The sequence below is a fragment of the Mobula birostris genome, chromosome 3 (assembly GCF_030028105.1).
Source record: "Mobula birostris isolate sMobBir1 chromosome 3, sMobBir1.hap1, whole genome shotgun sequence".
NCBI classification, from domain to species: Eukaryota; Metazoa; Chordata; class Chondrichthyes; order Myliobatiformes; family Myliobatidae; genus Mobula; species Mobula birostris.
Window position 1 is genome coordinate 149,287,105 of NC_092372.1, and position 24,958 is coordinate 149,312,062.

The following is a 24,958-nucleotide window of genomic DNA, read 5'->3' on the forward strand; positions in this document are numbered from 1 at the left end:
GTTGTGATTAGCACCCCCTCCCCCCCCCCGGCTGGTCCACAAGTATATTGTCAATATTAAACCAGTCCACGGGTTGGGGACCCCTGATATATGAAACAATGACATGCTATTTGCTTTTAACAGTAGATGATTTATAAACATCAGTTATCAACAATTTTCACTTTGTTTTCATTTTTGTTGTACTTTATGCAATGTCCAAGCATTATTAGTGAGTTTCCAATGAGCATAAAAGAGAAAACCACTTTTGGAATGATGTATTCCTTAAAATAATTCTTTAATGTAAAAGGTGATGTTCAAAATGAACTTACAAAAATTATGGTTGAAACAATGCCATTTATTTGGTCTTAACTAATTTTTTCCTCTGCACATACCTAAAAAAGCTTTTACTATCCTCCCTTATATTCTTGGCTAGCTTACCTTCGTACCTCATCTTTTCCCCCCGTATTGCCTTTTTAGTTATCTTCTATTGCTCCTTAAAGGTCTCCCAATCCTCTGGCTTCCCACTCGTCCTTGCTATGTTATACTTCCTCTCTTTTATTTTTATACTGTCCTTGACTTCCGTTGTCATCCACGGTCACCCCTTACTCCCCTTAGAATCTTCCTTCTTCTTTAGAATGAACTGATCCTGCACCTTCTGTATTATTCCCAGAAATACCTGCCATTGTTGCTCCACTGTCATCCCTGCTAGGGTATCTTTCCAGTCAACTTTGTCAAATACAGGAGGAACTTAGCAAGTCAGGTAGTATCTGTGAAGGGTAATAAACACAGACAGGCCTTTCAGCTGCTGTAACACTTCACCTCCAAGTCTGTTGAGGTCATGTATTATTTCCAATGCTTTGCTGCAGCCTCTTCTACATCAGTGAGACCTGTTGCAGATTGCAGGACTGCTTTGTCAAGCACATTCACTCCGTAAGCTACAAAAAAGACAGGATCGCCTGGTGGCTACCCATTTCAATATACATATTCCCATTCTGATATGTTGGTCCATAGCCTCCTCTACTGCAATTATGTGGGCAAATTCAGGTTGGAGGAGCAACATCTTATATTCCACCTGAGTAGCCTTGGACATGATGGTGTAAACATCAATTTCTCTAACTTCCAGTAATTTCTTCTCCATCCATCCTTTACGTCTTCCACCTATCCCCTCCCAGCTTCTTACCTCATTCCTGTCCCCATGAACTCACCGCTCCCTCACCTGATCTCACCTATCACCTGCCAGCTTGTATTCCTTCCCTCCTCACCTGGTTCGTATTCTGACTTCCTCTGCCTTTTTTTCCAGTCCTGATGAAGAGTACTGGCCTGAAGCTTATTCTCCTCCATAGATGCTGCCTGACTTCCGAGTTCTTCCAGTAGTTTGTGTGTGCTATGAACTAACTACAGTCCCTCTCTGAGGGGAATTAAGAGTTATGGGGAAAAGGCAGGTAGATGGAGATGAGTCCAAGGCCAGATCAGCTTTGATCTTATTAAATGGCAGAGCAGGCTCGATGGGCCAGATGGCCTGCTCCTGTTCCTGTTTCTTATGTTCTTACGTTCTCACAGACATTTTGCCTCATTTTAATAAGCGAGGCTGTTTCTGCACCTAGTCCAACCTGGCACTCATTATTCAGGGTTTTCCACAATTTTGAGCTTCCACACAAACGTCCACGAGGTTCAAAATCAGAGCGCAATCAGCAAACTGCTGTCACACCTGGCTGCAACTTTCGGTTTTCCCTTACAGAATGCATACTTTTAATTTATGTTACTCATTGAAGCTCTAGCCATTGACCTTCCAAATAATTAAAAGACTAAAGTGAGAGCCTTGATATAACTTGATGTAATGGTAATTCCAACATGCAGAAATGCAAGAGGAGACGAGGAGTAATGGACACACGCCACTCTGCCATTGGGCACAGGTCTGCTCATCATTGACAGCATCTACGGGAAGTGGCATCCTATCGTCAAGGACATCCCAACTTACTGCTGCATCAGTCAGGATCAGTGAAAAGCCTGAGCTCCCACACCATCAGGTTCAAGAACAGATACTTTTCTACAATCATCAGTTCTTGAACAGACCTGTGCAACCCTAATCCTATGGAAAAGAGTACAGTCGACATTTCGGGCGAGACCCTTCAGCAGGAACCTACCTATTTCCCTCTCTCTCCTTACCTCCTTACTTGTCCATCACCTCCATCTGGTGCTCCTTCCCATTTCCTTTCTTCCACGGTCTTCAGTTCTCTCCTATCAGATTCCCCCTTCACAGTCCTTTATCTCTTTCATCAATTGACTTCCCAGCTCTTTACTTCACCCCTCACCCTCTCCTGATATCACCTATCACCTACTACCTTCTACTTCTTCCAGCTGAAGGGTTTTGGCCCAAAACATCGACTGGATTGTACATTCCATAGATGCTTCTTGGCCTGCTGAGTTTCTCCAGCATGTTGAGTGTGTTGCTTGGATTCCCAGCATCTGCAGATTTTCTCTTGTTTGCAACGCTAATCCTACCCCAAAAGTAGAACACTATGTACCTCTTGCCCTGCCACACTACCGTGGCTTTCTTTTCAGATAGTTTTTTTTCTCTCTGCACTGATGCTTTGCTTGGCACCATCTTCAGTTAGTTCACTGCCAGGTATAATTTATGTGTTATTATATTCTGTGTGTTGTATGAATCCCTATGCCTGTGATTAAAGATAGATTGAAGATTAGCTTTATGTTTCTCATGTGCATCGAAACATTCAGTGACATGTGCCATTTGCATCAACAACCAACGCAGTCCGAGGTATCCTGGGGGCAGCCCACAAGTGTTGCCATGCTTCTGCCATCAACATAGGATGTCTACAACATACTAACCGTAATCCACACAACTTTTTGAAGTGTAGGAGGAAAATGGACCTTCCATGAGGTCACGGGGCGAATGTATAAACTCCTTACAGACAGCAGCAGGAAGTGAACACCAATCTTTCTTACAGCTGACAGTATTACACTAACTACTATGCTATCATGCCACCTACACAAGTAAGGTTTCATTTCACTATACCTCACTGTGTTTGTGCATATGACAATATGCGTCAGACGGAGGAAACAGATGAGGTCCTCCGAGACTGCTTTGAATCGGTGGACTAGTTAGTATTCAAGGACTCGGCAGCTAACCTCGATCAGTATGCCTCAGCTGTCACGGACTTTATTTGGAAATGCACGGAGGACTGTGTGTCTCGCAAGATGATCCGGGTATTCCCTAACCGGAAACCTTGGGTGAATTATGAGGTCAAGTCCCTTTTAAAGGCTAGAGCTGCGGCTTTTAGGTCTGGGGATACCAGTCGCTACACGGAATCCAGGCGTGAACTCCGGAAAGCCATTAAGGGCGCCAAGAGGCAATATTGAGCAAAACTGGAAGCCCAGGCTAACCAGAGGGATGCCAGTAGACTATGGCAGGGTCTAAATGAGATCATTGGGCGCAAAGAAAAGGCTGGGAATATCAATAACTGTGGTGCTTCTCTTCCTGATGAACTTAACGTATTCTACGCAAGATTCGAACAGAAGAGGAGCGTCCCGCTCCCTCTGGATGAACTGGACCTGGTGGCATCGAGATTCATCATCACTGAGGAGGACATTTGAAGGGCCTTCCTGAAGATAAATCCAAGGAAGGCAACGGGCCTAGATGGCGTCGCAGGACAGGTTCTCCGGGCCTGTGCAAGCGAGCTAGCTGGAGTGTTTGCTGACATCTTCAACTGCTCCTTGCTTCAGTCTAAGATCCCCTCGTGTTTTAAGAAGGCAACGATAATCTCAGTGCCAAAGAAGAGCAAGGTGGCTTGCCTGAATGACTATCGACCTGTGGCGCTGACATCAATTGCTATGAAGTACTTCGAGAGATTGATTATGGCACACATCAACCACAGTCTACCGGTCAACCTCGACGCTTTGCAATTCACCTTAGTTAAGATCACAGTGAATGGTGGTGCTGGCTCAAAGGGCCGAATGGCCTACTCTTGCACCTATTGTCTATTGTCAGTTGCCTATTGTATGATGTGTATGTTGTTCATGATTTCCAGCAACTGCAGAATCTTTATCCCTAGTTTATATATTTTTAATTGATTGAGTTTATTTAAGCATTTTTAAGTGTGAGGTTTTTTTTCTTAGAGTTTTCATGTTTTAATATGTTTAGTTTCAGAACAAGTTTAATTGTTTTCCAATAGTTTTAAAAAATGTTGTGTTTCATAAACTTTGACTTCAGAAAAAATGTTTTCAAATTGCTTGATAGCGAGAGTTGTTCTGGCATCATGGGTGAAAGGCTATGTTATTGCACAAGGTCTTGCCTTTGAGAACTAGATAGACTTGGGAGAGTAGGTTGATCCTGTTCAAACTACGCAAGACCAGCACTGAGCACACTCAGCTCACTGGTAAGCCTGATGCTATTTTGTTTGTGAAAAGGTAGTCTGTTTTGTCATAACCAGTAGCCTGATATGTTTTTCCGTATTGAGAGGGTAAGGATATTAATATCACATGATTTGCAAGAATGAAGATCCAGATTCATTAAATTTCATGTTCTCTACTGCTCATTAGCTTGATCACATGGCCTTTTAAAAGTCGTATTCCTTCCATTTCTGTTTCTCATCCCGTAGAGGTTTATTGTTTGTTGTTCCTGGCTGCAGGTAAATGCTTCATTATTTTGTCAACAAGGCCAGCTTCACCTGTGGATGTTGCATCACAAACTTGCTCAGTCTTGCCTTGATCTGCCGCTTGCATGTGTTCACATCTGGCAGGATCCATCCAGTTGGAATCCTGGCATTCTGTCCTCATCCAGGGTCTAGTGTCGGGTATATAGTGACTGACCCCAGGCTTCACTGGGAAATAGTCTTTCAATGGTAAATCTCTGATTATGGATTTGCAATGAAAAAAATAACGAACTAAAAGAGAAATATGCAAAGTGAAGTACATACTTGCTATAATTTATGGACTTCCTAGAGAAGACAAGTGGAAACAGAGATCACAGCACATTATTTGCTTTCCTTTCAAAATTAGAGGAATTTTAAATTCATTTTCATACCAGCTCTAATTGCCGTTCATTATTCTGTCTATCAGATTGCAAATCTATGCAATGCATTTTAAAGGCAGTTTTATTATTAATCAAACAGTTTAATTCACAAACAGGAAGAATAACAGCTCTTTTGTGAAGCAGAGGCCTTTTATGGCATTTTTTTTACTCTTTCATTCACTTATGATAGCATATCCTGCTCTTCATTCAGCATCAATTGTAAACTTTGATCTATGATTACACATGCAGGGTGCTATTTTTAGGTTGAACAACCCAGATGTTTATTAGAAAAGACAGATAATTTAGCAACACGCAGCTGGTGCACAGCTAATAGCTCTATTAAAGAGCAGGTAAGCTGGTAATTTCTATCAAATTTAGTGTCTTATTACTGAGAGTATAAAATACTTAAAATGAAAATAATACCCTTCAAATTGTCATTAATAAAGATTTACATAAATATATCAAGAATGATTCATTCCAAATAGCATTCAGCAGGGTGATTTATTACAGGAATTTATGAAGCTATTTTATATTCACAGGGACTCTTAAAATATTAACTTTCTTCTAACTGAATGGTTCAGCTTCAGCAGCACAAATTAGAACATTTGCTGCCTTGAGCTCACTTTGTCATTTAATAGGGTTACAGCCGATCTTCATCTCAATGCAAACCTGAACCTTCCCAGTGCACCCAAAAATCTATCAAACCTAATTTTTAATAAACTTAGCCACAGCTCTTTTATCATCCTTAGGAAAACCTAACCATGCTCTTTCTTTCAACTCTGGAGGAAGTAACTTGGTTTCTCCTCATCTCTGAAATGTCCACTGATCCTTTGTTACCATTCCTCAGAGAATAGTGCAATATCCCTAATGTAAAGAGATCAGAATTATGCATTTTACTCCCGGTGTGATCTCGCCAAAGCACTAATAACGTGCAGTTAGTCTTTTTTATACTTTAGTTCTTATTCTCCAGTTCCCTTGCAATTAACTGTAGCACGCCATTTGCTTTCTAATTTAATATTAGATATGTACAATAATGTTGACATTTCTATGATTTAATAACATAAAAACTTTTCTGAGTGCTCAAATTTCACAATCCTCACTTTTAAAGTGTATTATGCTTTTCTATTCTTCTTACCTCTGTCCAATTTATTTGAATTTTCGTCAAGTTTTTGACCTTTATTGCATTATAACTATTTTATCTTAATGACATGTGAGGTTGGCCAGACTAAGTCTTTATTCCTTGGGATGCCAGAGAATGGGTGAGGCTTTATAGGAATGTTTAAAATTATGAGAGGCATAGTAGCAGACTTCCATTTTTTTATTGCATTTGCATATTTATTTTTTGAGATACAGCGTGGAATAGGTCGTTCCAGCCCTTCGAGCCATGCTGCCCAGCAATTCCCCTAGTTAATCCATGGGACAATTTACAATGACCAATTAACTTACCAACTGGTACGTCTTTGAACTGTGGGAGGAAACCGGAGCACCCAAAGGAAACTCACGTGGTCACGAGGAGAATGTACAAACTCCTTAGAAGCAGTGGTGGGAATTGAACCCCGGTATCCGGTATGTAAAGCATTGTGTTAACCACTACAGTACCATGCTGCCACTCTGGTTCAAGAGCCCAATTATGGTTGATGGTAATAATTGTTCCTGAATGTGGGAGTGTGGGTTTTGAGGTTCCTATACCTCCTTTCTGGTGGCAGCAGTGAGGAGAGAGTGTGTCATGAATGGTAGGGTCCTTGATGATGGATGCTGCTTTCCTGCAACTGCACTCCTTGTAAATGTGCTCAATGGTGGGGGGGTTACCTGTGACAGACTGGGTTGTATCCACTACTTTTATAGTTTTTTTTCCATTCAAGGGCATTGGTATTCCCATACCAGGCCGTAATCAAATCATCTCTCACTTTCCTTATTTCTTCAGGAAATCCACAAAATTGAAGCCATCTATACTTCAGTAAATCTCACAGTAAATCTCTTTGCACCCTCTCTCTCGTTTTATATTCTTCCTAAAGCATGATATCCAAGAGGTCACAATGCTCCAGATGAAATTGGAAAAGAGGTTATAGATGTTCTTTCTCCTGCCCCATGCATCCAATTACGAAATCTCTTTGCCTGCTGCCTTCAATCCAGAACCACAGTTGAGAGTGGTGACTATATGTACAATTGGGAATGCATTGCAACAGGTTGTTGCTTTAGTAACTTTGCTGACATTGGGAGATGTGACTGGGTAGCTGCAGACTGAACAAAAGTGATGGTGTTAAATAGGGCTGTGATCAAGTCTGATCAACACAAGGGCAAGGGCTAGGCCAGTTGAAAGTGAATAGTGACATTTGTGTGTGTGTGTGTGTGTTTGATTAATTTGCATATACATCATCATTAATCATTGTCCTTATGTTGGACTTATTTAAGCTATTCATCTTTTTAAAGTTAAAGAAATATTTTACTTAAATATTTCAAAGCGTATGAACAAATAGTGCAAGGCTATTAATGCATTCAATGTAAATTCCAAGGGTCAAAGGAATATTATTGCTGCAATGGTATCAAAGTAAATACAGTCAATGTTGAACAGTAAGCTCACTTTGACTAGTAGCTTGCTCAGTTTTAAATAAATTTGTCCAGTTTTAGGACTGCAGATGGAATGCAATGTAGGCAGATAATTTTTAAACATGGAGCATTTTCTCTTTTATCTCACAGAGAATTATGCCTAGCCTTGCATCAACTGAGAATTATGATGAATTTATAACTGAGCCTCCAACTGTGGAAACTGCTCAAAATCTGATAAAGCAGAAGATAATGGATGCACAGTTTAAGTGTTATGAAAAAATGGCCAGGGATACTCCATATAATAAACCAGGTAACTGATACCATGCTAAAATAACTGTACTTTTGCTAACATGGTTACTTAAATAATATTAAGTAATAAGCTACACTTTCTGACATCACAGGCTTATATTGCAATAGAACCTGGGACGGATGGTTATGCTGGGATGATACACCAGCAGGAACGTTAAGCATACAAAGTTGTCCAAATCACTTCAATGATTTTGATGAAACTGGTAAGAGACTTATTTCTTTACAAAATTTCTGCACTGCATAGGAATTCTACTTCTGTTCCTCTAGGTTAGATTACAGAAATATTTTGTGTCTCAAGCATGATCTTACATCCCTCTCTCTCTGAAACTTTCAATAAGAACAAAACTTGAACCAATACAGATATTACACCCATATTTCCATTTCAGTCATGATTTTATGAAGTGAAGATTGAGCTAATACTGAAAATTTTCAGTGGTTATTCTGAAAACATCAGTAAACTGTACACTAACTTCTCTTCCCTGCACTTCAGTGTCTTTGTTAAAATGTTTCCTGCAAGGAATGAGATTGATATCCAGGCACTGAGTCATAATCTAAGAGGAAATGTTTGACCGGCCTGATGAAGTAAGGTCCAGATTTGGCCATTAACATAAAGGTCAATGCAGAGTCCTTCAGCGGTAATTTTGACTGGTTATAAAGGATTCTAATTTCCATCTCCCTTTCCTGTGTCAATGCGATTGTTATGGAAAGATAGGTAAGTTTGCTCATTGGAATAAAAGAGGAGGATGTTTATATTAAGTGAATTAAATAATTTGAAAGGAAATTGCTTCACTGAATGGAGGGAGAGGCAAAAAGAAGCCATATCCCTGACATAAGAGGAGATAGCCAGAGAATTTCTCAGCACACAGATATAAGTTTGAAAATGCTGCTATAAACTGAGCAAAAAGGGATTGTGAAGCAATATTTTTGTTTGAATGGAAGAGTAAGACTTAACAACTTAAATGTTTTTTGAGAAATTGATGGCTAAGATGTGTTTCATACAACTTGGAAGAAGAATTTAATAAAACAAATTGTTCCTATCCAATTTTGATCCAAATGCATCACAATTAATTACTACCAATAAATCAGTCTCTTGGACCCTCTAGTCACACTTGGTCAGCAGTAACGTATTTATTGCTTCACCAAGTTACATTGTCTGGTGCCACAGCCTAAAGAATCAATCTCATATCCTTCATGACTCTCCTTTCCCTGTCTGAAAAATGTTCTGTCCAACCTTACAATAGAAAACAGTGTTGGAACTCCCTGGTCCTCCAATATCAGGCTGATTTACAAACACAGACTGCTTGCCTCACTGCTATTTCTATTACCCTGCACTATCCAATTCCATTTGGCACCTGTGACCACAACTTTCAGCTTTGGATTTTCCTCCTAACCTTTCTTACCCCTCTGTGATCCTCTCCTTTGTTAGTCCAACCCTTTAATCAAGATTTTTACAGTTACACTAGCTTTGGCTCATGATTGATTCTTGTATGAGTACAGTTCTGTGAGACAACTTGCACCTTCTTATCTTTTAATGGTGCATTATAAGTGACAGTGTTTGTAGAAGTTTTATTAATGCACACAGAAGAGTCTTCCGCTCTCTCTCTCAAGGAAACATAGAATGTATTTACAGAAGTTGCTAAAGACAGCATGAAAGGTAAATAAGGTGGTTAAGATTACACACAAGGTATTTGTGTTTATTGACATAATGTAGAATGTAACAGCAGGGTGATCTTGCTACAACTGTACAAAATCTCCACTGAACCACATCTAGAGTTAATGCAATATGGAAAGGTTTTGAGAATTTTCAAGGATGTTTCCAGAATTGAAGAAGTATAGTTGGAAGGAAAAAAATGACTTCTGTTTCTGTTCTGAAAGAGAATGAGGGGAGATTTAATTCACCCCTAGACAGTATAAACAGAAATGACCTATTCATCATGGCAGAGAGGTTGCTAACTAGCTAATTGGTGGAAGTATGGAAGTGGAAATTAGGGGGAAAAAATTCAATGACTGGTACAGGATTGCAATTGAATGAGTGGTGGAGGTGGTTGAGATAAAAACTCTCCCCTCAATTAAGGGATACTTGGATTAAGTATTTGAAGGATAATAATCTGAAGAATTTTGGATTCGGGTCTGGAAAGTAAGGTTATCCTAAAGTTCACTTTCAGACAAATATGACCGTGATGGACCAAATTGCCTCCTTTTGCATCATAACATTATATGATTGTATATTCCTCTCTCGTGCAAAATTCCAGTCTGAACACACATTTGGTATTTGCATGTAGGTCTTACTGAAGGAGAGCCGGATCTGACCATGTAAATTTGCTATATTTTTAAATGAATGAAGTGTGATTCATCTATGACCTAAATTACGGTAAAAAATTAGAATTGCATAATATTACAATTTAATTCTTCTGGGAGTTATATCTAGGAACAGGAGCACATGAATAATTCATACATAGATTTTATGTTTCTTTATGTTAATTAGGTCAATGATCTCCCTCTCCCTCTCCCACACACACACACACACACTCTCTCTCCCTCCCTCCCCCCCCCCCTCTCTCTCTCCCTCTCTCTTGCACATACCCTCTCCCACACACACTTTCTCACACTGCCTCTACTGCTGAAATACTAATGAAGTTGTACTTGTTCATAAGGGCGGGATGTCACAGTGGCCCCCCACTTCAATTTGACTTGCCATTCTCATTCTAATGGCATGGTGGTGTATGGCTTTCTCTGCTGCCACAATGAAGCCGTAGGAGCCACACCTCATACTCCAATTTTACCACCTCCAACCTGATGGCATGAACATCAATTTTTCTAACTTCCGATAAATTCTTCCCATTTCCCCTTCTCTCCTTTTCCATTCCCCATTTTTGTCATCATCTTGTGTATATAATATTTCAGTAATATTGTAAAGTAAATAATTTATTAAATAATCATTTTGGTAATTTATTATGGGCTATATGTAAAAGTATATGAACTGCATATAAAATGACACTACCAAATCATACATGTGCGCCTCACTTCAAGTAAAATCAAAGTTAGACTTACATTCTGGACTCCACATGTTTTCCCTCCAATTAGTTTTTATGTTTTGGAGATATAAAACGTAACACTGGCAATGAGTAAGCGTTAAACGAAGCCGAGACAACTACTTATCTGTTGAATTGCAGCAAAATGTTTGAGCTAAGAAAAAAGCAGTGCAACATGTGTTTCTTCAGAAAAAGAGACAGGCGATCAAGTGAAAAAAGCTGGCAGAAAATGGACAAGTTCACGGGTTCATCAATAATGAGTACAGGATGATAATAATCATAAAAACAACAGAAATGGCTGGCTACTGGAGAAAAATTGACAAGTCTGATTATACAATAGATAACTGAATTTTGTATATTGAGCAAACTAAGCAGTATTTTACAGTAAATGAAATAGCCAATGAGAAACATGTGCCAATTTTGCTGAGTGCATTAGGTTTAAATCAGAATCAGAATCAGGTTTATTATCACTGGCATGTGACGTGAAATTTGTTAACTTAGCAGCAGCAGTTCAATGCATATATAATGTAGAAGAAAATAAATAAATCTTATTATTCAGTATACTTTATACGGTATATGTATATTGAATAAATTAAAAATCATGTAAAAACAGAAATACTATATATTAAAAAGAGTGAGGTAGTGTCCAAGGGTTCAATGTCCATTTAGGAATTGAATTGCAGAGTGGAAGAAGCTGTTCCTGAATTGCTGTGTGTGTGCCTTCAGGCTTCTGAACCTCTTACCTGATGGTAACAGTGAGGAAAGGGCATGCCCTGGGTACTGGAGGTCTTTAATAATGGATGCTGCCTTTCTGAGGCACCGCTCCTTGAAGATGTCCTGGGTACTTTGTAGACTAGTACCCAAGATGGAACTGACTAAATTCACAACCCTCTGCAGCTTCTTTCAGTCGTGTGCAGTATCCCTCCCCATACCAGACAGTGATGCGCCTGTCAGAATGCTCTCCACGGTACATCTATAGAAGTTTTTGATTGTATTTGCTGACATACCAAATCTCTTCAAACTCCTAATAAGGTATTGCTGCTGTCTTGCCTCCTGTATAACTGCATTGATATGTTGGGACCAGGTTAGATCGTCAGAGATCTCGACACCCAGGAACCTGAAACTGCTCACTCTCTCCACTTCTGATCCCTCTAAGAAGATTGGTATGTGTTCCTTTGTCTTTCCCTCCTGGAAGTCCACAATCAGCTCTTTCGTCTTACTGACATTGAATGCTAGGTTGTTGCTGCTGCACCACTCCACTAGTTGGCAAATCTCACTCCTGTACGTCCTCTCGTCACTACTTGAGATTCTACCAACAATGGTTGTATCATCAGCAAATTTATAGATGGTATTTGAGCTATGCCTAGCCTCACAGTCATGGGTCTATAGAGAGTAGAGCAGTGGGCGAGGAGGATATGTTATGACCAATCCACACAGATTGTGGTCTTCCGGTTTAGAAGTCGAGGATCCAATTGCAGAGGGAGGTACAGAGACTCAGATTCCGCAACTTCTCAATCAGGACTGTGGGAATGATGGTATTAAATGCTAAGCTATAAGGCATACAGTTTGCTTAGAAGTTTGTCTGCTCAACCAAACCAGCTGAAATTAGCTTTGCTGATATCATGAAAGTAATGCAGGAACATTTAGAACCAAAACCATTGTTGATTGCAGAATGCTTTACGTTTCATATGCAGAATCAAAAGGAAGGGGAGTCCACTTCACCATATGTGGTTGAATTGCAGAAGTTGTCTGTGCATTATCAGTTCGGTTATTGGCTTAACAATGTATTGAGGGACCGTTTAGTTCGTGGAATCTTTCAAGAAATCATTCAAAAGCAGCTCCTAACTGAAGCACAACTTACATTTAAAAGAGTAGTTGAAATTGCTGTATCATTGGAAACAGCAGAGAGAGATGCCAATGAGTTGCAGTCAGGAATGAAATTGAGTGTAAGCAAAATTGCAATGTCTAAACTGAAGCTGGGCTGGCTGAACAAATTGTGCTACAGTTGAGGCAGGAGTTCACATGCACCAGACTAATAAGGGTTTAAAGGTGATACTTGCAGAAAATGCAACAAAGTAGGACATGAACAAAGAACGTGTTGGGCAAACAAAAATAAATGAACTGCACAGGGAAGAGAAAAAGCTAAAAAGTCAAGCTGCAGTTTCAGAATGAGCACTAATCCTCGTGCTGTTGATGAAATACCTGATAATGAAGAGAGTAACACAGGACTGAATAGCCTTTAGATTTTATTGTGAAAACTAACAATAGACAAGGAAAAAATAAATAAGAATAAATCTGCAGATGTTAGAAATCCAAGTGGCATTTTTTTCTCCATTCCTGATGAAAGAGTTTCAGCCCAAAATATCAATTATTTACTCATTTCCATAGATGCTGCCTGATCTGCTGAGTTCCTCCGGTATTTTGTGTGTGTTGGTTGAATAGACAAGCAATATGGCTTACACCAGAAATTAATGGTAAATTAATTAATATGGAATTGGATACTGGCTCAGCTGTTTTAGTCATTCCACAAAGTGAGTTTAAATGACATTTTAAAGATATTGAACTGAAGCCTGCAGATATCCAATTAAGAACTTATACTGGAGAAGAGATAACTCCTGTGGGAATGACATTTGTAGCAGTGAGATACAATAGCCAACAAACCACATATGTGGTTAAAACAGGAGGGCTAGCTTATGGGGATGTGACAACTACAACTTGGTTGGAGATCCATCCAGCTGATTCATGCCACACACCCTTCAAGAGAGTCAACTGAAAGCAAATTAAGGTACTGGATGATACCCACAGCAGTGTTCAGGGATGGCATTCAAAAACTCAAACATATCAAGGGTAACATAGTGCTAAGTGAAAATGGCTCATCCAAGCCTGTCTAGTTCCTCATACCAACTGAGATAAGTAGTCAGTGAGCTAGATCGCATGGAGGTCGAAGGAATTTTTTCCAACATTGAATGGAGCCCCCGGATATTGCCAATGATCTCAGTAGCCAAGAAGAATTGGTCTGTCAGGGTCTGTGGTGATTTTAAGGTCACCATCAATCCAGTACTAAAAGTAAATCAATATCCACTGCCTAGATAGAGAAACGCAAACAACCTGACGATGGGTCTCGGCCTGAAACGTCGACTGCATCTCTTCCTAGAGATGCTGCCTGGCCTGCTGCGTTCACCAGCAACTTTTATGTGTGTTGCCTAGGATAGAAGATTTCTTTGCAAATCTTTCTGGATGGAAACTCTAGCCAAAGTGGACTTAGCTGAGGTCTACATACAGATAGTCACGGAAGAAGTATTCCTCACCATAAACACTCACAAAGGGCTTTATCACTAAAACAAGCTTATTTTTGTAGTAGCATCTACACCTGCACTCTGGCAGAAAGCTACACAATAGGCCCAGGCACTCAGTGTTACCTAGATGACATCATTCATTACCAGTAAGGAAGATGAGGAACATTTCCAAAATCTCATGACAGTATGCTAAGAAAATTTAAGAAGTAGTGGATATCCCAAGGCCAAAGAACATTTCATGGCTGTGGTCCTTCTCAGGATTTGTCAATTATTATAACAGGTTCCTGCCAAACCTGTGCTCCACTCCTTGAAATCATCACGACAGATCAGGAAGAAATGGCAATGGACAAAGCAGTATGAGATGGCTTACCAAAAGGCTAAAGAAATGGTGATGTCAGAAAGTGTACTCACACATTATAATTCTTGTCATCCAGTGAAACTTTCCTGTGACGCTTCACTGTATGATACATAGATTTCAACTGCTCTTTTAACTGTGATTTGTGCTTCTTTTAAGAGCTGTTTTTGAATGCTTTCTTGTAAGATTCCACAAATTAAACAATCTCTCAGGGCATCATTAACCCATCATTAAACTGATGATGCTCAGAAAATTTCTTCCATTCAGCCATGTAAGCTGAAATGTACTCACTTTCCTTTTGATTCTAATTATGAAATCTAAAGTGTTCTGAAGTCAACAATGGTTTCCATTCTAAATGTTACTGTATTACATTCACAATATCAGCAAAACTCATTTCAGCTGGTTTGGTTGGAGCAGTTAAATTTCTAAGCAAACTGTATGCTTTTCTACCTATTGGACTCAGTAACACTTGCACTCGCTTTTCATTGGCTATTTCAGTTGTTTCAAAGTCATGCTCAATTCATTCAGTATACACCATCCAGTTATCTGCTGTGCAATCGACGACGTCTATCTTTCTGATGTAGCCAGCTATTTCAGCTTTTTCAGAATTTATTATTAGCATTCACTGTTTATGAACCCGTGGCTATTGCTTGCTAATTTTGTCTATATCTGACCTTTTTAAAAAATTGAATATCTCTCTCCCCTTTGGCAAAAAAAGGTGCTGTTCTTTTTTAATCATACAATCCTTTCCCCTTTCAAAGAAAAATGTACTGCACATTTTTTTAAAATTCGTCCATCTGAATAAAATTTTGCTGTGCTTCAACAGGTGGGTCATTGTCTCCAGTTTGTTTTCAAACGTCCTCATCACCATTGTTATGTTTTATAACTACAGAAACTAACTGAAAGAAAAACACAGGAGTTGGGACATGTTTTGTCTACTTAGTTTTTTTTAGTGAGATGCTGACATGTAACGTGGTTGTGTAATGATGTATGCCATCCACGTACTTCATACATGTAATGCATAATGAATTACATAAACAAACAAAGAATGCTTAATCAAACAACATATTTACAATATTGCACAAATATTAATGAAAAATTGAATATGCTACAGACTCCATCTGAGATTATTAAAGAATGAAATTTTGCAGGCTCTTGCTACAATTTTCCAATCCTCCTTTGACAGTAGGGATCGGAGATGGGGCAGAGGACTAGAGGATTTCAAAAACTGAATCACAGTTTAAAATAGAGAAAGAAAAAAAATAATGATAATATGTCAGACAGCTGAACATAGATGGTTGGTTGATGTTGAAACTGAGATATTTATCTTTTGACTATCAGTACCAAACATAAATGCATTGCTCAGTAGCTGTCTCTGCTTTCACACTTACATTCTGGTCTAGTAACTTCAATAACTTAACAGTGACCTGACAGAATAATAAATACCAGCCCTGTGGCATTAAATTAGAAGACAATCCAGATGCAATCAACTCCACTTGATAAAAAATTCTGTTAAATATTCCAATTATTCCCAATCTGTTGTGTATTTGAAGTGCTTAATTCAAATTATTAGTTAATTCTTTTTCTTGTATGCTAAACCAACCTCAACTCGTCAGATGTGGCTTGTATCAGTCTCGTTTGACTTAGCTGTTTGTAAAATTAAGCAATTATTGAAACAATTTTTTATCTTCCCACAAGAAAAAGCTACAAAGTACTGTGATGAAAATGGGAACTGGTTTATACATCCTGAAACCAATCGAACTTGGTCCAACTATACGTTTTGTAATAAATATACAGACTATAAACTAAAGGTCAGTATCACTTGTTCATCCTCCATGCGTCTGAAATGTCTGATGTGTCATACTGCAGTTCTCTTTTGGTCGGGGGGGGAACACTGGGGCTCTGTGAGTGTGTAGGAGTTAAGACGTCTGCTAGGACATGCATGATCTGCATAGCAAAACAGAGAAACATAGAGAAAAGGAGTAGGAAAAGCCTGTTTATCCCTACAGGCTTGTTCTGTTGTACAGTACAATCATGGCTGATCCTCTATCGCAATACCACTTTTTTGCATTACCGGCATGCCCTTTGCATCCAGAAATTTTAGCTGTCATCTTAAAAATTAAAGCTCAAAGTATAGATGAAATTTATTATTAAAGAATGTATGTTTTTTTTATTTAAGTGAACAATAGCCAGATCAGAGATGCTGATCAAGTCAACCGGTTCTGAAAGAGAACTCTGAAAGGTCAATCAGATGGTTCACTGCTGCTCAGTGATAGAACACAAAAAAATCATGTGTACAATTAAGAAACATTAAAGAATAGTAGAAATACTGGAGTCATGATGATCATGATGAAGTCTGCTGGAGAGAGACATTTATACACATGCTGTCCTCCATAATTCAAAGAGATTGAAGAATAAGGTTACAGGGTGACAAAACGTGGCAGGAGCACTTGGAACTAAAAACTAATCCCTACCGGGAGAAAACAGCACCTGTTCTTTCCTCACCGTTCTCCTGCAGTTTAAGGACTATATCTTGAGACTGATTTTCTTGCAGGCATTTAAAGAAAAATAAATAAATACAATAGAATTTATGAAAAATTGTCTGTAAACAAAGACGAATAAACAACAAATGTGTAAAAGAAGAAACATTATGCAAGTAAATTTCTCACTGCTGCCATCTGGAAGGAGGGGCAAGAGCCTTAAGTCCCACACCACCAGGTTCAGGAGACAGTTATTCAGTTATTACCCTTCAACCATCAGTACCTTGAACCAGAGTAGTTAATTTTCCTCACTTCAATTCTAAACTGATTCCACAACTTTTGGACTCACTTTCAAGTACTCTACAACTCATGTTCTCAATAAAATTAATTAATTGTTTATTATTATTTGTTTTTCTTCATTGATTCTATTGCATTCCTTTGTATCTACTGTGAATGTATGCAAGAAAATGAATCTCAGGATAGTATATGATGACAGGTACGTAAGTGTGTACTTTAATAATAAATTTGCTTTGAACTTTGAACTTGCCTCCATTGCCCTCTATGGTAGCAAATTCTACAGGTTCACTATCCACTGAGTGAAGAAATTTTTCCTGCCAGAGAGTTTTGTAAATTCCAATTGGATCCCCTTTCTTCCTTCTGAACTCTGGTGAATACAATTTTAATTGAGTTAATCTATCCTCATATGATTGTCCCTACATCCCAGAAGTCAGACTGATGACCTTTCAGTGCACTTTGCCCATGCCAGATGTGCACACAATACTCCAAGGATGATCTTACTAAAGCCAGTATGATTATTGTAAGGCATCCTTGTTCCTGTACCAAAATCCTCTTGCTAGGGAGGTTAACATGCCATTTTCCGTCTTAATTTCTTATTTCAGCAACATATTTGCTGTCAAGGACTGGAGCACAGGCACACCCACATCCCTTTATACCTGAAATCTTCTTGAACATTCAAATAAAATGCCTCCATTCCGCTTTTCCTACTAAAACCAATAACTTCACATTTACATAAGTGATTGTGGCGATTCTTTGTGCACACTTTCAGACATTTTCCATTTACAAGGTTTTATGTAATTTATCGTTTCTCCTCAAATTGCACTTTGTATTTTTTTTGCATTTATCTATGTTTCTCCATGCAATTACATCAACAGCAGAGAGGCTTTGTTAGGAAAGGTACAATTAAGAAGCACTCAAGTACTTGGCCAAGGAGAGGGAAAAAAATAAAAATCCTCTCCAATAAGCTATACTCTACATTTGGTCATTTATTTCCTGTAGAGGCTGTACTTAAAGAGCTTTTTTTGACATTTATCTATTTCTTTACGACGATTCCTCCAATAACACGAGGGGCAATATTAATCAGCCCCTTTGTTATCTCAGCTCCTTACTTTTGTAATGATTTTACTTTGGCATTAACAGCTTTGTTTATTTGACACATACACATAGCATAAGGTATGATTATTTTCCTCTTAACACAGAGATAAGCTAATGTTTTAACAAAACACAAGGCGATGTCAGAAGAAAAGATTAATCAAACTAAATATTGTAAGTGAAAGACATCTGAAAGGGTAGACAAAGAACCTACCTGATCACTTATGTAATGATAAATTTGGGTAAATATTCCTGGCAGATCTCAAGAATATAGAACATTTTATCAATCATACAATTAGTCGTTTTATCTTTTAAGATGTATTGCGTCAGCCAGATTCTATTTATTCAAAATTTCATTCAACAATTACAGAAATGTTTTAGAATTGACCTTGATCATGGATTACATTATTATTCTTTTACCTTTGTAAGGAATGTATTCTTTGTCCTTACCAGATGGCACGAATCCTTTACTACATGGCTGTTGTGGGTCACATTCTGTCAATTATATCTTTACTGATTTCTCTGGCCATCTTCTTCTATTTCAAGTAAGTACAGTTTGATCTATTTTCATTCTCTGCTGGAAAGAGATTTTTTTTTAGTCAGATTCTGCTGGTTATATTAAATAAATCATAAAAAGGTTATCAATTGATAATGATCTGCTTAAACTGTAAAAGTTTCTGGGCTCATTTAGTGACATGCCAGTCATCTAATGTAGGCATAGTTAAAATGAAGGTGTTGCCTTGAAGTTTTGTCTGCTGGCCTGGGATAGGTCAACAAATCGATTAGCTCCCCATGCACTGTTAGGGATGCCAACACATCCGAAAGATAACAAGAGCAGAGAAAACAGTGTCTTGCTTACAGTAAAAAACAAACTAAGTCTCACATCTCTTGGCCTCTTTGTTTTTCTTTCAGTTTTTTTTACGTTTTGGAGTTACAAAACTTAAGATATTTTTTTCTGGGTTGGGTACTGAACAGCTTGGCTTTACCTCTAGCAGAGAAACCAAAACATGAGCAAAGCTATCCGGACAAGAGAAAACCTGCAGAAGCTATCCAGACTTCTGATTACTGGGAACAGCCCAGTTTCTCACAGAAAGCAGGCAGAGGGCTTTTTATTACTATATCAAATTCAGTGAACTCTGAAATGGAAGGTCAACATAAATATACAAATGATGAAATAATCCAGGAATAGAGTCTTTTATACAGATACATTTTATAATACTTGTTGCCTAGAATGTATCCTAGAAGGAGGACATTTGGTCCACTATCCTGGGGTTAACTTCCTATACACATTCCCCAGTATATTCCCACATTTTTTTGCATGAAGTGCTCAATAGTTCCTTCTCAAAGTAACTGCTTGAAATGGATTCCATCACTTATTGTGAATTCCAGAACATGACACTCCATAAAATGTTTTCCTCAAGGCATTACTTGTTCTTTTATAAGTGACTTAATGTTCTTTGATTCTGGGCTCCATTCCTTTCCACGGCCCCACTGGATCTCTCTCACCAAATCCCAATCTCTCAAGTTGACAATCCATTACCAGTTCACCCCTTTTAAACAGCCCAATAACCCATGGGATCTCTGCAATCTTCCAATTATGGCTCCCAAAGCCTTGTCCCCATTTGAGCTCGAGTCCTAAACTCTTTGAACTAAGTTCCTAAAACTCTCTGGCACTTCAGTTCCTTCTCATTCAGAGTTGGAATCAGAATCAGATCTATTATCACTGACTTGCAGCACATGACATGAAATTTGTTATTTTGTTATAGTAATAAACATACTATAAATTACTAAACAGTAATGAGGTACTGTTCATTCTTAAAACTCTGACTGATCATTTGGTAATCAGCTCTAAAATCTCTTAGTGTGGCTCAGCTGTATAAACAAAAGATGCAAACTAACCTGGAAAGAGATTCTGGCCAGGAGTGATAAACATGAGCACATTACATCAACTATGAGCCTCATTACATCCTGTTGCAGGAAGTACACCAATATTACCATTGTCCTTGGATGGAGTGTCAGACTGCACATCTGATGTGAAAGTGAGGAGAGGTGTGGCTTAGCATCAAGCACAAAAGGAATATCCGTCATCGCTGCTTTAACTATATAATTAATTCAATGTCAGTCATTAAAAAAACTTTTCGTTTCTCTGTGGGATGACAGAGACTTTAAACATCAACAAAAAAAAATTCAATGGAATCCTCTTGACTTTCATTTTGTCAATGCTACAAAGTTAACTCTTTTCTGTGTATTAGTTGGCCAAAGACAACATAGAAATATGCCAAGGTAATCCACCGCCCTCACATTGCATGGGTGAGGTACATTTAAATTTTATGTGAAGTTTCCATTTATAATTATCCAATAAACAGTCATTTGCCAACAAATGGACGGAAACTTTGAAGTGAAATATGAAACCTGTAAATTTGAGGAAAGACACAAAATGTAACAGCACATCTGAAAAAATATGTACCAGTTCATGCTGGGATCTTTTGTTAAATAATCAATGTGCAAGTTACTGTTTGCTGGATGTTTAATGTCCAATGGCAGTCTTTAAACATTAAACATTGCATGGACTTTTTTTTATGCTTGATTTATTTAATTGCTTCTGTATGCTTCAAGCAGAATTCTATACAAAGATATTGACATAAACTTTAAATGCACAAGAACCTGACAATACAGAATAGCAATAGGCAGCTTGTCATCCAGATTCCTCTTGAGATAGTTTCCTCCTTGAATAATGTAATGTGTAGAATTTGCCAACCTGAGGAATATTATCAGAATAAAAGTTTAAATTTCAAAATAAATTTATTATCAAAGTACATACTGTATACTGTATGTCACCATGTACAGCCCTGAAATTTGTTTTCTTGTGGGCATACTCAGTAAATCCAAGAACCAATAAAGAATCAATGAAAGACCACTCCCAAAAGGGTGGACAACCACCTGATGTGCAAAAGACACCGAACTGCAAATACAAAAGTGAAAATAATAATAAAATAAATAAATAAATAATCAGTAAATATTGAGAACATGAGATGAAGAGTCCTTGAAAGTAAGTCAATAGGTTATGTGAACAGTTCAGTGATAAGGCAAGTGAAGTTGAGTGAAGTTATCCTCACTGGTTCAAGAGCCAGTTAAGGGGTAATAACTGTTCCTGAACCTGGTGGTTTGGGTCTTGAGGCTCCCGTACCTTCTTCCTGATGGCAGCAGTGAGAAGAGAGCATGCCCTGGATGGTGTGGTTCCCTGATGATGGATGCTGCTTTCCTGATGATGGATGCTGCTTTCCTGTGACAACACTCCATGCAGATGTGCTCATTGGAAGAGGGGACTTTACCTATGGTGGACTGGCCGTATCCACTGCTTTTGAAAGGATTCTCTGTTGCAGGGAATTGGTGTTTCCAAACCAGGCTGTGATGCAGCCAGTCAATATACTCTCCACCACACATCCATAGAAATTTGTCAAATTTTTAGATATCGTACTGAATCTCACAAACTCCTAAGGAAATAGAGGTTCTGCCATGCTTTCTTCATTATGGCAATTATGTGCTGGAGCCAGGACAAATCTTTTGATATGATAACACTGAGGAATTTAACATTGCTGACCCACTCCACCTCTTATCTTCCAATGAGAACTGGCTCATGGACTTCTAGTTTCTTCCTTCTGAAGTCAATAGTCAGCTCCTTGGTCTTGCTGTCTTTGAATGAAAGGTTGTTGTTGTGGCATCACACGGCCAAATTTTCAATCTCCCTCCTGTTGTCAACACACTTAAGTATCTCATTGGAGCTGTGCTTAGCCTTACAGTTATAAGTGTAAAGCAACTAAAGAAAGGGGCTAAGCACACAGCCTTGTGGTGCATCTGTGCTGATGGAGATTGTGGAGGAGATGCTGTTGTCCATCTGAACTTGACTGTGTTCTGTAAGTAAGGAAATCAAGGATTTGATTGCACAAGAAGGTATTAAGGCCAAGGTCTTGAAGCTTTTTGATTAGCTTGGAGAGGATGTTTGTACTGATTATCGAGCTGTACTTGAGAAAGAGCATCCTGATGTAAGCACCTTTGCTGTCCATGTGCTCTAGGGTTGAGTGAAGAGCCAACGAAATGGCATCCGCTGTGGAGCTATTGTGCAATAGGCAAATTGGAACTGATCCGATTTGCTTCTCAGGCAGGAGTTTATGTATTTCATCACCAACCTCTCAAAATGCTTGTAACACACACAAAATGCTGGAGGAACTCAGCAGGTCAGGTCATATCTATGAAAAAAGTATACTTGATGTTTCGGGCCAAAACCTTTTGGCAGGACTGGAGCGAAAAAGATGAGGAGCAGGTTTAAAAGGTGGGGGGATGGGAGGGAGAAACACAAGGTAATAGGTGAAACCAGGAAGGGGAGGAGCGAAGTAAGGAGCTGGAAAGTTGATTGGTGAAAGAGATACAGGGCCGGAGAAGGGGGAATCTATTAGGAGAGGACAGAAGGCCAGGGAAGAAAGAAAAGGGGAGAGAAGCACCAGAGGGAGGTGATGGGCAGGCAAGGAGATAAGGTGAGAAATGGAAAAGGGGATGGGGAATGGTGAAGGGGGGGGGTGCGTACCAGAAGTTCAAGAAATCAAAATGCTTCTTCACTGTGGGTATAAATGCTCTGGATGATAGTCATTGAGGCAGGTTACCATGTTCATCATAGGCACCAGTATGACTGAGACCTGTTTGAAGCAGTTGGGTACCTCAGACTACCGAAGTGAGAGGTTAAACATCTCAGTGAACGTCCCCAAAAAGCTGGAGGAACTCAGCAGGCCAGGCTGCACCTATGCAAAAGGGTCGACGTTTCAGACCGAGACCTTTCATCAGGACTGCAGTGGACTGTTTACTCTTTTCTATAGATGCTTCCTGGCCTGTTGAGTTCCTCTTGCATTTTGTGTGCGTTGCTTGGATTTCAAGCATCTGCAGGTTATCTCGTTTCAGTGAACACTCCAGACAATTGTTCAGCAAAGGTCTTTAGTATTTGGCCAGGTCCCCTATCTGGGCTGGATATTTTCACTGGATTCACCCCCCTAAAGGACACTCTCATGTTGACCTCAGAGACTGAAGTCATAGGGTCATTGAGGGCTGTTAGAGTTTGTGATGGTTCCTCCATGTTTTGATGGTCAAAGCAAGCATAGAAAGCATTGAGCTCATCTGGGAGTGAGGCCCTGGAGTCACCTCTGTTACTTGGTTTCACTTTGTAAGGGATAACAGCATAAAATAGCAAAAAGTACAAAAAATACTTTTTCATCTGTTAATTTTGCATCTGTTACTTCTAAAGGCTAAAATTCAATGATGAAGTCAATTGAAATAATCTGTTGAATGGCTAGAGTAACAATTGCATCTATAATTAAATAGCAATATTATTGAAACTCCAGAAATAAAGTGGCTGTGAAGTTTTCTTAATTATCGCTGAAATTGTCCATGGCAACACAAAAGATTGAAGAATTTTATATGTAATTTCCCCTAAATGTAATTAGAATTTCTACAGTCTTTAGTGCTGACTTAATAAACATTGATTTGGAACCTAATCTTACCCACAAAATTGGCCACACTGCCTCATCAAGTTCACAAACAAGATGTGGTTTTACTGGTTGTGCCAATTTGCCAGTGTTTGAGATTTTAAAATTATATCGTAGGTACAAAGCACAGTTAAAAAAATATTTTGGCAAGAAACTGGCTAGTGCATACCAATAAAATGTTTAATGTTTCTAAATCTCTTGAAACAACCATTTTAAATAACTCAAAATAAACCCTAGAAATATAATTCTAATTTGGTGCTTGTTGCACAGATATGTTAGTGAAAATCAAATTTTTGTAACTGAAGTACAATAAAAATCATTTGCCTATCATTTCTTGTCACTCAGAAAAATTGACTGGGTTCTACATGTCATGAATTATCCTTGGAATGCTGATGTAATTTTGCATTTAGGATTGCAAAGCACATCATCAGTTCCGATGCAGTGCTCTATTTCGGCCATTGCAGCAAGATTTGAATCACATTAACTAAGGAGAAACCCCAATTGACTACTTCCAGGGTAACATGTTTTTCACACCACTCTGCTAAACTAGGAGGCTTATGTGTGATCAATTGCCTTCATCCTTAATCCTTGCCTTCCCTCCTGTTCTACTCTATAATCTAATCATCGTGTACTGATCCAATACCCCCTCCCCTTTTCTCCAATTTAATGCCATTTTCCCAAGTTATTCCAATGCATTTCCAGTTTCCACTTCACCTCTCCCTGATGACTGATGATATCTGATTTCTCCCACCACTCTTTACTGAACTCCTGACCACTTACTCTGCACTCTCTTCAGAGTTTCTTTGTTTTCTTAGGCTAAGCAGATAGATAAATTCCAGTCCCTAGTTTGAAGACAGTTTTATTATTCACCAATGCGCTACAGTACCCTGAGGGCTGATGTAAAAGGTCAGTACTTCTCGGCATTTTCACAAAAGATAGATTCAAATATTGATTGAAATTCCTTCGACTTCTAACAGAGTGCTTCTAACTATTACAGACTAAGTGAAATGT

The 24,958-nt window shown here is 38.8% G+C and overlaps 1 protein-coding gene across 2 annotated transcripts in view; it reads left to right on the top strand.

The window, feature by feature from the left end:
• calcr (calcitonin receptor) overlaps window positions 1-24,958 on the top strand; it is a 282,986-nt gene that overhangs the window by 147,969 nt on the left and 110,059 nt on the right. For both annotated transcript variants that reach the window (XM_072252000.1, XM_072251999.1), the window contains exons 3-6: window positions 7,706-7,865; window positions 7,957-8,067; window positions 16,246-16,358; window positions 18,870-18,961. In XM_072252000.1, the coding sequence (XP_072108101.1) occupies window positions 7,706-7,865; window positions 7,957-8,067; window positions 16,246-16,358; window positions 18,870-18,961 (476 nt within the window). The remainder of the gene's footprint in view (window positions 1-7,705; window positions 7,866-7,956; window positions 8,068-16,245; window positions 16,359-18,869; window positions 18,962-24,958) is intronic.